Source organism: Mercenaria mercenaria, chromosome 7, assembly GCF_021730395.1.
Source record: "Mercenaria mercenaria strain notata chromosome 7, MADL_Memer_1, whole genome shotgun sequence".
Classification (NCBI taxonomy): Eukaryota; Metazoa; Mollusca; class Bivalvia; order Venerida; family Veneridae; genus Mercenaria; species Mercenaria mercenaria.
Window position 1 is genome coordinate 12,667,263 of NC_069367.1, and position 14,335 is coordinate 12,681,597.

Here is a 14,335-nt window from a genome sequence, read left to right on the forward strand (position 1 = left end):
TGGTATCAGAGACACAAACATACATGTTAACCTTCAGCCTGCTGGTGGCAAGTGGTTTTGCCTTTGCGACCAGTGCAGACCAAAATGTGCAGATTGATCATGGTCTGCACTGTTCGCTGTTCAGTCAGTAAATTTTCAGTGAACATCCATATGAATAATAAGTGGTACTGCCCAAGTTGAATGATGGACCGGTCCATTTTAGAAATTGAAAAGGGTAAAGGTTAATGATTTGAGATTTGTTATATTTGTATCAGGGTTCTGTAATAGGGGATGCAGGTCTAGACATAAATAACTTGAGGCCCCATGTGGTTCTGGGACGATCTGTGTATGAAAAGAATTGGAACCACTGCCTTACCCTTGCGTGATCGTAAGAGGCGACTAATAGGGTCTTAACACTTGGTTTTGCAGTAACTCTGTGATTCCAGCAGGTATGTAAATTTTGATTCCATACCTCATGTTTTTATTTCGATGTAAATGAGACGTGGAACCAAAATTTGTAGTCCTTTTTGGCGCCATATAACCTATACTGTGTTGGTGCGCCATAAAACCCAAATAAAATAAAAATAAATAACGAGATAATTTATTTGTAATTTTATAATTATAATTTATACAGGGTTCTGGTATAGGAGATGCAAGCTTAGATATCAAGGGTATGGATGAAGTGAGACAGCAGTTACAGGGAATGATGAGGATGTCATATGACCACATGTCTGCACAAGGTATTCCTTTAGTCTGGGTTCAAGGTTTTAAAAAACAGTTTGGAGACCAGTCTCAGACTGCAGCCTTGTCATTGGTCAGTTTCAAAATTTGTGCTCAGCAACAACCAATCATATGCTGGAGTTTGTAGACTGGTTCCAAATTCAGTTTTATAATTTTTAGCCCAAGTTTCAGTTGCATGATTTCTAACCATCAGTACTCAGGGAAGCTTTTTATGTCCTTCAAAAACAACTAGCTCTGTGTCTTCCATGTTATGAGAACGTATATTTACAAACAACCAAAACTTAAAAGTAAGCATCTGCAGAAAGTATCTTGAGATCTAAACCTATCTTATGCTGATTTGCTTTGCAAACTATCATGGTCAAGTTTGATAAGTAGCTTTTTCGGACTGGTATACTGAGAATCATTTCCTTGACTTGTGAGAGTTGTGAGTAAATGACGGTTTCTGGTAATTAACTTTCAAAATTGGTGATTTTAAGTAGATACTGGTTAAAGTTATTGAATTGTAACATTCTCTGTCAAAGGTCAGACCCACAGTGTACAGTCATAAAAAACAAAGAAGCTTATTCAATTTTCATGTAATATTTCCATTTTTCATTTGCAAACAAAATCATTTTTAACCCTCTCTAATATAAGTTGTTATGATGGGAGGGTACTGTATTAATGAATAAATTCACAGGTCAAAATGTTTGTTTATGACTTTACTTGACTGTTATGGCTTGTTTTTGTGAAATAGAAATCAGCACAAATATTTTCGTGAATTACTTGAATTTACAAATATTTCCCCATCACAAACTTTTCCTCTTGTACTGTTATGATAATTTGACACTTTTGTTTTTAAATATTTTCAGATCGTAGTCAGTATGAACATTCAGATATTATAGCTGGATTCGGTGTAGATTTTGGAGAGCAACACAGACCACTTGAAACCTCGTGGAATCTGATGAGGTAAGTAATAATTGAGAAAACCAACATAGTAGCTTTGCAACTAGCATGGATCCAGACCAGCCTGCGCATGCGCGCAGTCTGGTCAAGATCCATGCTATTAGCTTTCAAAGCCTATTGCAATTAGAGAAACTTTTAGCGAACAGCATGGATCCTGACAAGACTGTGCGGATGCGCAGACTGGTCTGGATCCATGCTGGTTGCAAAGCCACTATATTGGTTTTCTCATGGTGCGGTTCATATGTTAATGACTTTTATCCAGCATGCTTAACAAAATATTCTGTACCGGTAACTGTGAAATTGATTTAATGACTTTAATGAAATATATTCATCCATTTTTTGTACTGTTTTACAGTGTTGCTCACATAGTTATAAGAAAGGGAGAAGTAGTACCAAACAAGTCTTCCTACAAAAAAACCCACAAAAACTATGTAACATGTGTGTGTAAAATTTGCATTTGTCAAATATATATTGTGTACATACCATGCAAGGCATAAAAAATGTTGTGCCCTAAATATGCAAATAATAAATGATGAAAAAAATATTGCCATAATTTTTTTGCTTATATTCATGTACAATTTGATTCGCTAATTTAAAACAGTTGTTTATATTAACTAGTATTATGTTCTAAAATGTAACCAATAAATGTTCATGAATTCCTAACTACAGGAATAAAGGTGTTGACCATCAAACTGCTAAATCAAAATTACACGAAAAAATATCCAGTTTTCAGTTGCTCAAAAATGATCACCATTCTTTTCCTTGTTACATTATGTATTAATAGAATATTAATCTATCCAATTCAGCCCAGTACTTTGTTCTAACAGGAAGCCAGGTGAAGAAGATTTAATGGAAAATTTCCAAAGTTTCTCATCGCAGTATTTCACAGACAGTGGTAATGTGTCACGTTCCGATGCATCCGTACATGCCGAAAACCAGAGGCTGCGAGACATGTTAGAGAAGGAGCGATATCGCAGAAAAGTAATTGAAAAAGAAATGTTTTCATTGATATGTTCTGTAATATTAGACAAGAGTTATTTGCCAAACAGAAATAATATTGCAAGTTTTTGTTTAGTTTCAGCATTTAGTGAAGCATTTACAAATTAAATTATGGAATTGCACAGAAAGCTATGTTAACTTACTGTTGTCCTCTCCTAGTATAAATGTGTTGAAACATTCTTCAGGTAATATTTTTTCTTATAAGTTAAACCTGAACAAACGCATTATCATTGTGGGGCCTCTTGACCGAGTGGTTTAGGTCACTGACTTCAAATCACTTGCTCCTGAGGCCTCATTGATCTGGGTTTGAGTCAGGAAGTCATGTGTGGAAGCCAACCAGCTGGCTTACAGAAGGTTGATGGTTCTAAGCAGGTACCCACCTGTGATGAAATAATGCATGGCCAGGGGTCTTCTTCCACCATCAAAAGCTTGAAAGTCACCGTATGATCTATAATTGTGTGGGTATGATGATAAACCAGCAAAAACATAAAACAAAAACAATTTTTTTTTTTACCAGACTAGTAAATCATACTTTGGTTTGACGATGTTAGCAGAACTATTGTGTTGTTAGCTTGCAGTTCTGTTTCTTTTGGGAAGTTTTTGACAATTAACATAGCTGAGAAAACAAGTTTTTGATATTTAAGTGATTATACTACATTTGTATACTGCAACATGCTTACATGTGTCTGATGACTTTATTTTATTTCTATTCTGTTTCAGCACTGTGAACAGTATATCCAGCAGCTGAATGTCAAGGTCAGTATATTTTATTTACTTAAGGTAGTAGACTGGTCTGCGGTCATTTTTTTTCTATGAATAACTTTTTTTGAAACCACATTTTTTCAAAATTCTAACTTATTTGAAGTTAACTGAAGCTTAAAAAATAGGAGGTCTATGACTTCATTTTTTTGCAAATGCCATTTGAAGTGACACACTATAAAATGCTTTGGTGAAGTTTTTGACACTTTTAAATTGGGGTATGGGGTTAAAAAATGGTATTATTTTGCAGTGTACATTAATCCAAATGAAAAAAACTACCATAATCTTTGAAAATATCAATACAGATTTAAGATAAGTCAATCTGATGTGAAAATAGTTAGATTTCGGTATTTTATCACATGCTGAACATGTGACCAGGGCTTAAAACAAAAATCTATAAAAAATTAGAGTTTCTGAGAATATAATACCAAAAATATTTTTTGAGTTCATGAACAGAATTTCTTAAAAATTTGACATGTGATTAAGAAATCAATGTTGATACCAAAAATGTTGAAAAAAATATAGGTCTATGAGTTCAAAAAAAAGTTATTTCAAATTCAAACGTTGTGTATAACAACAATTTTGAAGAAAAACAACCAAATTCCTAATTTGTCTAGATTTATTTCATACATAGATATAAATTTAATTTAATTAAACATAGTTAATAAATATAAAATACAATGCTGAATGGTAAAGGTCTAAGTCGTTAATTTTCTTTTTAAATACAGAATTTAACATGAAATATGGGGTAAAATTACCCCACCCAGTTTTTTAACATTGATATTTTATGTAAAATACTGCTACCAAATTGTTTGTCAATGGTTTTTCAAATAACTTTACCAAGAGTTAACCTATGTTGGAAACAATCAAAACATGCAATAATTTGGTTAAACATACAGATGTCAACGCCACATTCAAAGGTCAAAGGTCAAATTGTCCTTAAAAAATACACGTTTTTATCATTTTTGAAGCACCTTTTTTCATTTATCAACATATTCTCTAAATATTTTTATGTTATGATAGAGGATGATGGAGAAAACCTGTGACAATTTAAATTTTAGTGAAAAATTTAAAAATCAATAACAAATATAGGGGTCAAAGGTCAAATACTTCAGTAAAAAGTCATAATTTTCAAGCCTTTATGTAATTTATCACCATAATTCAATAAAAGAATCTAAAAATACAAGGTGCAACAAGATGACAGGGAAGCCTAGATATACAACAAATAAGACTGGAATGCATGACTCAAAGGTCAAGGTCACACATGTATATCACAGGTCAAATATATAAATACAAATAACAAGTTTACAAACTTTTTGAAATTGTCTTTTTTGCAAAACTGTATTATCAAATTACAATGTACAAATGTTCTCATTGATAATAGATATCACCCTATCCCAATACAGTATATGTTTCTAACAGATTTGCAAGCAACTCTGTAGAAAACAATAGAAACTGATAAAATATCCGATACACAAAACTTAACACATGCTTCATTTAAACTCTCTATACATACAATGCTCTCTATTTCAAAGTTTTGACAATATTAACCCTACATGACCCAACTGAAGAATGACTTTGGTATAAATTCCAAACCAAGTTTGATCTAGATGCAAGAAAAATTGCAAACTATATATAAATAAAAGCTTTTATTCAATGATTAGCCCTTATGGTCAAGTATTTGACTGTACATTATCTGGTCATCATCAAAATAAAGCAAGAGCTGTCCATAAGACTGTGCGCTCCTCAATTCTCACTTTACTCTAAAAAGAGCTATCCATAAAACAGCACGCTTGACTACTCAGAACCAATTTTGCTAAAAATCCAAGAATTACTGACCCCCACATAGGTGTGTCAAGTTTCAATGCAATATCTTCAGTAGTTATGGAGACATGCCCTTGCATGAAAACTTTAACATGGATTTTCTAAGTACAAAAAGACGCAAAATTCTGTTAAAATGCAAGCCAGAGTTATGGGACTTGGTGTGTGACCTAGGTTATTGACCCGAAGGAGGTGTGTGAAGTTTCAATGCACACAAAACTTTAACAGATTTTCTAAGTCCAAAAGCGACATAATTCAGCCAAAATACATGATAAAGTTATGGGACTTGATTACATGCCTGCCCGTGTAAGACGGGGTTTTCCCTACCCGAGGGACAGTGTGGAATGGAAAACCGAGCGTTAGGGAGGTTTTTTATCCATGCTGTCCCGAGGGTAGGGAAAACAGCTGTCTTACACAGGCAGACATGTTAGATCATTTTTCTTGCCTATCATGTTCAAAATAGATCGTGGAGACAAATAGGTTTGGGTATTTCCTGACATTATTTATAAAGTTTATGACGTCACAATGGTACCAGTACTATGTGACGTCACCTTAATGCACGCTATTTTAGACAAGGTTTTTCCCTAGGGAAAGACAGGAATATCTATCCCCGACGCGTGCTCGGATAAATGTATACTTTCCCCGCTAGGTAGGCAAGATCAGTTTAGTGTAGTCAATGACCTAGAATCATTCACCAAAGATTTCAAAGCCATATTTCTTCTGTATAATACAGATATACCCTTACATGCAAAACTTTAACAAGAGGGCCATGATGGCCCTATATCGCTCACCTGTGTACCATTACTCAAAATGATATGATCAAGTTTTGACATAGAGCACATAGGCATACACATTAAATATCATCAGGAATGAGGATAAACATTTTCTTGTAACAGCTTCCATTTTGATTTGAAACAAAGGGAGGTAATTTGACACAAAATCAGTCCATAGCTATCTACCCTGATTGCCTCAGTCAAACTTAAGATAATAATGAAATTGTAGTACAGTGTCAAAATCATAAAACTGGTGCACACATGTAAGAACATCTACAAATCTAGTACTCAAATGTGCATAAATGCGACAAAAACTAGTTCAACAGGACGTTCCCATAGCACAAGATGTCACGTGATTATGTAAACTGACTGTCAATCATTAGGAGCCAGAGTAGAACCAGACGTTAAAATTATAATAAAAACGATGAATGAGCAGGTTTGACTTGTCAATAAACAAGAGCTTCTGATGACAGCGCGCTCGACTATTCGAAGAATTGATTGAAGAATGGGGTCAAAATATTTCCATGGATATTCAGACAAAAGAAATAAATAGATTAGACAAACAATGTTCCTGTATTACTTTGATTTCGATAAGTCTTGCACTAAATGGCAATATATGAGCCAATTTCAAAGTCCAAAAAGGGCCATAATTCAGTCAAAATAGTTATGTACTCTTGCCTACAGATGGAAATCATAATGATAAACAAGTGTTCAAAGTTTAAAAGCCATATGTCAAATAGTTTTGACAAAACATGGACTTGTATGAAAACAGAACCAATTTCAAAGTCCAAAAAGGACCATAATTCAGCCAAAATAGACGACAGAGTTATGTTCTCTTTCCTACAGATAAAGACTGTTATACTAAACAAGTGATAAAAGTTTCAAAGCCATGTGTCAAACACTTTACAAAAAATATGAACTGGTACGAAAAACTTAACCAAGATTTCTAAGTCAAAAGGGGCCATAATTCAGCCAAAATCTTTGATGGAGTTATGTACTCTTGCCTATAACTGGACATGGTGATGGTAAACAAGTGTTGAAAGTTTCAAAGCTTTATCTCAAAAGACTTTGTCAAAATATGAACTGGTACGAAATATTAACCCAGATTTCTAAGTCAAAAAGGGCCATAATTCAGCCAAAATCCTTGATGGAGTTATGTGCTCTTGCCTATAACTGGTCATGGTGATGGTAAACAAGTGTTGAAAGTTTCAAAGCTTTATCTCAAAAGACTTTGTCTAAATATGAACTGGTACGAAAAACTTAACCAAGATTTCTAAGTCAAAAGGGGCCATAATACAGCCAAAATCCCTGATGGAGTTATGTACTCTTGCCTATAACTGGCCATGGTGATGGTAAACAAGTGTTGAAAGTTTCAAAGCTTTATCTTTAAAGACTTTGTCAAAATATGAACTGGTACGAAAAACTTAATCATGATTTCTAAGTCAAAAGGGGCCATAATTCAGCCAAAATCCTTGATGGAGTTATGTTCTCTTGCCTATAACTGGCCATGATGATGGTAAACAAGTGTTGAAAGTTTCAAAGCTTTATCTCAAAAGACTTTGTCAAAATGTGGACTGGTACGAAAAACTTAACCAAGGTGTGACGCCGACGCCGACACTGACGCCGTGGTGAGTAGGATAGCTCTACTTATTCTTCGAATAGTCGAGCTAAAAAATCGTTGTTCTTATTGGAGGACCATGATACAAAACAGAGTAGGACTCACTCAAATAATCAGGTTATTTCTTGAAGTTGGAAATAACCAAATTATTCTCGTGAGCCCATACTCTTTCTATTGCATGTAAAAGCTGTGACCTCCGTGTGCCCAGGGCTTCTTTTCACCCCAGGGGCATAATATGTACAATGTTGATAGAGGATCACTAGACAATGCTACAGACTAAATATCAAAGAACAAGGCCTTGCTGTTTCAGACAAAGAAGATTTTTAAACTTCTCTCCTAGTGGTGCAATGGACCTGAACAATTTTGAAAGAGGACCACCCAAGGATCATTTCTGTGAAGTTTGGTCAAAATATGATCAGTGGTCTGACGGACGACGGACATTGACTGATCACAATAGCTCACCTTGAGCACTTTGTTTCCTAGTTTTTTCTCCTAGTATTTTAAGAATTTTATTCCTACTTTTCTCCTTTTATAAAATATATTGCTGGAAAGCCTGTATACAAATTAGTTGCTAGAAAAGAACACACACTGACTGGACAATTTTAGAACATTTAGTTACTCTAACTTTTCCATTTACTGTTTCTGAAAAGAGATTGGTAATCCCTTGTTTTCCACTTCTACGGAATACTATTTCAATATGTCTAAAAACCAATCCACTTCCGGTTACTCTTCTTGCCATAGATTGTGTTAACACTTTCATGTCAATCATTCTTTGAAGTGAGGGTAAATTTCTCCGGACTCTTTGTGAATAATTAAGGCCGAGGATAGAATATGCAACAGAAAATAGACATTTTGCATGTACATGTTTCCCAACATCTACAGTTGTATACAAAGCCTTCAACGCTTTCACATCCTCAGATGCACTGTGTGCTTGATATTCTTGGCCAAGCAGCTGGCCAACTGAATTTTCCTGCAAGTAGGTTATCAGCTCTGGATTATTAATCATGAACAGTTTCCGTGTGTCCTCAAATCCAATGACTATATTTCGAAAATCTTCCATCATGTTAACATTTTCCAGAGCATTAACAAGAACAAGGCTATCAAATGTTTTTATATTGCGACCAACAAGAACTAGAGCTATCACTAAAGGTGATGAATGTACCCCCCGCATGCACTGACACAGTACATTGCAATTTGACGCACACAAGATTGCATAATTATGTGGACTGTATGTATACAGTATAGTAACAAAAAACAAAGTCCCATAACTATGCAGAATATTTATCTAAAAGAATGTAACATGCACCATGCACAACTAGGGTTGGTACTGATCACTTGTGTGAAGTTTCATTAAATTGTGTGTAAGGGTTTGGTAGATTAGGCACACACAAGATTGCATATGCAGACTGTATGTACATAGTATGTTAACAAGAAACAAAGTCCCATAACTCTGCAATTTTTGTCGCTGAAAGAACCTAACATACCCCATGCACAACTACTGTTGTTACTGATCACTTGTGTGAAGTTTCATTAAATTGTGTCAAGGGGATGAGGAGAGATGGTGCGCACAAGATTGTGTCTATGTATATAGTAAAGTAACAAAAAAACAAAGTCCCATAACTCTGCAAATTTTTTTCTGAAAGAACCTAACATATCCCATGCACAACTACTGTTGTTACTGACCACTTGTGTGAAGTTTCATTAAACTGTGTCAAGGGGATGAGGAGAGATGGTGCGCACAAGATTGTGTCTATGTATATAGTATAGTAACAAAAAAACAAAGTCCCATAACTCTGCAATTTTTTTTTCTAAAAGAACCTAACATGCCCCATGCACAACTACTGTTGGTACTGATCACTTGTGTGAAGTTTCATTAAATTCTGTCAAGGGGATGAGGAGAGATGGTGCGCACAAGATTGTGTCTATGTATATAGTATAGTAACAAAAAAACAAAGTCCCATAACTCTGCAACTTTTTTTTCTAAAAGAACCTAACATGCCCCATGCACAACTACTGTTGGTACTGATCACTTGTGTGAAGTTTCATTAAATTCTGTCAAGGGGATAAGGAGAGATGGTGCGCACAAGATTGCGTCTACGGACAGACGGCCAGACGGACAGACAGACAGACAACCTGAAACCAGTATACCCCCCCCCCCTTACAACTTTGTTGTCGGGGGGTACAATAATCTTTTGTTTTTGTTTAAAAAAATCAAGGAATGAAGTTAAAGCTCTTGATACAGAAACAGAATTGTTGACGAGAGCCGCATTTTTAAACAATTGTCTGCCTTTCACTGTTATGCCAGTTATCTTGGAAGCCTGGTTAAAAATAGGTTTCTTGGTAAAAATGAAACGATGAAAGGTATCTGTACTGTTGTTTGTGGAATATACAGTTTCAGCTGCAAGTTCTGTTATATGTGAATCTCTCTCTGAAAAAAACAAACATCGAGAATGCATAAATTTAGACAATGCAATGCCACCGACTTTATTGGAAGAAGCTCGTTCGATGATGTCACATATCAAATATCTAGATTGTAGGTTCCAAAGCATTCTAATTAACTGATATGAAGAAAATTACTACCTCTACAGTGTTTACGAGCTTTGTCAGTAATTTGACCTAGTGACCTAGCTTTTATGGTCATGCGACCCAGTTTTGAACTTTAGCTAGATGTCACTGTATTAAATATTCTGACCAAGTTTGATGAAGATTGGACCACAATGACCACCCCTAATGTGTTCAGGAGCCTTTTTTAGTAATTTGACCTAGCGACCTAGTTTTCAAGGTCATTTGACCCAGTTTTAAACTTGACCTAGATATCATTGAGATAAACATTCTGACATCTAAGTCTTTATTTACACAGAAGAATCTATCTAATTTTACTTCAAATAACCTTTAAGTAATTAGAACATACCCAGACCAGTTGTTTCAAGGTCAAAGACAACCCTACAGATTGAATCGTCAGCCATAATTGGGTCATCTTCAGGACATGGCTGATACATCGGAGCGGGAATAGCTTCCATATCAACATTTTCTTCTAAATCAATGCCTGATTGCTAGGTTGGTCCCTCTCGTACCGCCAAACATTGCTAGTGATTTTGTCCTGTAATTAAAGGTACAGAACATGTTTTAAATGTAAAGTATACAATTACGTAAAGGTTTTACAACATATGATCCATGATTCAGGGACATGCTTTGTCAAAATCCATATCATTGTTGTCTCGGGGTGTGCTTATCCTAAAATATACACATTGTTAGTGAGAGTTAGTATGTTGCATTATAATGTTTAGTATATGGATGCATCCTGTCAAAATTGTGTGCAACATTTTATTTAGCATTCAATTGCCCCTGAAGTGTACTTTGATGCATTGGCCCGTGTCCTTGACCTTTGACCTGGTGACCCGAAAATCAGAAGGGGTCGTGTACTCAATAAGTACTATCAGCATGTGAAGTTTGAAGGTCCTGTGTGCAGTGATTGTTGAGTAAAGTGCCTTCATGCAAAAAGTTAACATTGTGACGAACGATATATTTGATATAAATAATGTACCTTTTATCTTTATTTTGCCTCCTCAACTGTTTGGCTTCCACTGTACTTCGGTACTGTCTACGCTTTGTATGCTGATTGTCTTTCAATGCTGCAAGTGTTAAAGTGTGTTGTCCTGGTGACACATTCAACTTCTTGTAGACCTGTAAATTTTAAGAATTCATGAACACACTTTGTCAAAGATACTATTCAAGCCATTCTTGACTGTGAGTGTTAGATAGTAAAAATAGTATATATAGGGGAGATAAAGAAACAAGAGCTGTCAGTGGACAGCGCGCTCGACTATTCTCAGAGCTTGATAGTATAATATAAGCAATGAGTAAAACTTTAACATTACAATAAGCATATTCTAAGTCGAAAAGGGGCCATAATTCAGTCAAAGTGCTTGATAGAGTTGCCTCCTCCTTTTTACAGACTGGGGTCATGATGGTAAACAAGTATGCAAAATAGGTCACTAGGTCAATCTCAAGATCAAAGTTCATTTCGGTACACAAAACTATGCATGTGGTTCAAATATGAAGGCTGCAGCTTGAGAAATGTGAAAGTAGGCCACTAGGTCAAAATCAAGGTCAAATTTTATTTCGGAACACAAAACTATGCAAGTGGTCCAAATTTGAAGCCTGTACCTTCAAAAATGTGAAAGTAGATCACTAGGTCAATCTCAAGATCGAAGTTCATTTCAGTACACAAAACTATGCTTGTGGTTCAGATATGAAGGATGTAGCTTGAGAAATGTGAAAGTAGGTCACTAGGTCAAAATCAAGGTCAACTTTCACTTCAGAACACAAACCTATGCATGTGGTCCAAATTTGAAGTCTGTACCTTCAAAGATGTGAAAGTAGGTCACTAGGTCAATGTCAAGGTCAAAGTTTGTTTTGGTACACAATCCAATGCATGTGAACTAAATCTGAAAGCTGTAGCTTGAGAAATGTGAAAGTAGGTCACTAGGTCAAAATCAAGGTCAAATTTTATTTCGGAACAGGGAAATAATCTGAACAAATTTGGTAGAGGACCACTAGATGATGTTTCATACCAAATATCAAAGCCCTAGGCCCTGTTGTTTTGAACAAGAAGATTTTTAAAGTTTTTCCCTATATAAATCTACGTAAATTATAAAAGTAAACAAAGGGCCATAACTCACTCCAAAATTGTTGAACCAGTCTGATTTTCAGGGGGACAAAACTAGGGTACCAATACATCATTCTGACAAAGTTTGGTCAAAATCCACCTAGTAGTTTCTGAGGAGATGCGAAAACGAGAAATTGTTAACGGACGGAAGGACGACAGACCACGGACGCGGAGTGATTTGAATAGCCCACCATCTGATGATGGTGGGCTAAAAAGAAGGCAGCAGCAAATAAATAAATAAACTTAAACATCATTAGTGATGCTATATATTATACTGTTTCCAGAAACCAGGGATTCTTTTACCATTTCAAAGCTGGGGCCAGGGGCCCATTCGGTTGGGAAAAATGGCAGGTAAAACATGAAAATTGGGAAATTTCAAAAATAAGTTTTACCATTATATGAAATTTAATTCAGCATTGTATGTCACATTACAAATACAATACAATTTTTCTGTTGTTTGTCTCTTGAAAGTGTCTACTAAATTGCATAAATAAAGTCACAAAAAACTCTGAAGACAAAGACGGGTCAGTAAAACCTTCAGATTTCGGTGGGTCAGTACCAGCTTCACTTGTGTACAGTGTTTTATCAAATGTTTTATAACCGGGCTTGGTCCGAGGATGTGTTTAATTTGTCATCGGAGTTTGCTTACCTTACCGAATCCTGAGACTTTATTGCGGTGGCCTGTTTCTCAGCACTTGTTTTATTGACAAAGCTGAAGCTTGACTGCTTTTTTGTTGTCAGCAGCATACTTTTTTATGACTTTATTTGTATGATATTTACTATTTATTACTCGATATATTTTCATTTCCGGGAAAATTGGCGAGCTTGATTAAATGTGATCGCGGGGTCATGTATACGGAATATAGAACAGTTCGCAAGATTTAATCGAATCGGTAATTGAGCGGTTATTCAATTAAAACAGGAACAGCGCTAACTCCATTAAAAATGAGGAACAAGAATCAAAACGAAAAATCGGAAACCTGATAATTGAGATAACCGCAAAATTGTTATTTTTTGGCAGATTTTTGGGAAATTTAAACCTCAAAATTGGGAAAATAAGCACATTTTTGCAATTGGGATGGGCCTTAAAAAAATCCCTGGAAACAATTAGCTGGTGTTTGTATAATCCCCTGAACAATAAAGATTATTTTTTGTTTTACTTTTTATAGCTCGAGTTATGAAATCTGAAAAATTAGAGCCTACTCGTCAGAGTAAAACCATGTGTTATGTCTGTTGCGGAATTAGCTGTTTTTAATTTAGTTCTACAAAAAATGATTAATGTTCAACTTGTATATTTTTAAAATTCATCAGGGTGCCGAATTTGCCCGAAAGATGTCGAACTTACACGACGACAACAATCAGAATAAAATCCATTATACTGACGATGTAGATGCAAACACTGGGCAGCATTTAATAATGAAGACGCAGAAAAGATCTACTTTCGTTTTCATGAAATGTTCGCACCGGTCATTCTGAATCGAAAATTGCTTCACCGTTTAAAGCGTTTTCATGCTTAAGGTGTCGAATATATCTACTTAAATTAAGCTACAATTATACACAGGTCTTTGGCCAGACTAGTCCAAATTATTGTACTCAAGAGATGAATATCGTGATATTTTTTCAATGGTCGATATCCACTCTCCCTACCTTTGGGTAGACAACGTAAAATATCATAATGTAAAATCGGTCAACTCAGGTTCTCATTATTTAGACTATGGCCAGACCCGCGATCGGCAGGCAAAATGAAATTCTATCGGCCATTTGGGTCATTTAGCCATGGTTAATATGAATGAGTTAAGCAGTCAGTTGGAAAATGACTGTGTCATGTGTGACATGTATTTGATTTGCCTGCATGTAAAACAAATTCTCTATTGACTGGTTTATAATTCGTAAATGGGCCATTAAAATTTAAATCCTAAGAAATATTTTTCATACAATCAGACAGTGGGGTCATTTTCATGAATGAACTTGCTCTTTGCGTATCTTTTCAAACAAAAAAAGTTGCTCTAAGTTTGATCAGTCATCTTAGAGACA

General features: G+C 35.4%; 1 protein-coding gene and 1 long non-coding RNA gene across 3 annotated transcripts in view; one reads left to right on the forward strand and one right to left on the reverse strand.

Annotated features, from left to right (window-relative positions):
* The window catches only part of LOC123554904 (uncharacterized), a 58,466-nt gene that overhangs the window by 11,658 nt on the left and 32,473 nt on the right, over positions 1 to 14,335 (forward strand). The window contains exons 3-6 of one of the 2 annotated variants that reach the window (XM_045345324.2): positions 614 to 719; positions 1,569 to 1,665; positions 2,469 to 2,643; positions 3,382 to 3,417. In XM_045345324.2, coding sequence (XP_045201259.2) covers positions 614 to 719; positions 1,569 to 1,665; positions 2,469 to 2,643; positions 3,382 to 3,417 — 414 coding nt within the window. The remainder of the gene's footprint in view (positions 1 to 613; positions 720 to 1,568; positions 1,666 to 2,468; positions 2,644 to 3,381; positions 3,418 to 14,335) is intronic. The other variant, XM_045345325.2, reaches the window with a different exon arrangement.
* Positions 4,026 to 14,010, reverse strand: LOC123554906 (uncharacterized). The gene is made up of 4 exons (XR_008371599.1): positions 12,951 to 14,010; positions 11,177 to 11,316; positions 10,544 to 10,732; positions 4,026 to 10,060 (listed from the first exon to the last, which is right to left on the reverse strand). It is a non-coding gene; the product is annotated as an uncharacterized LOC123554906 (long non-coding RNA).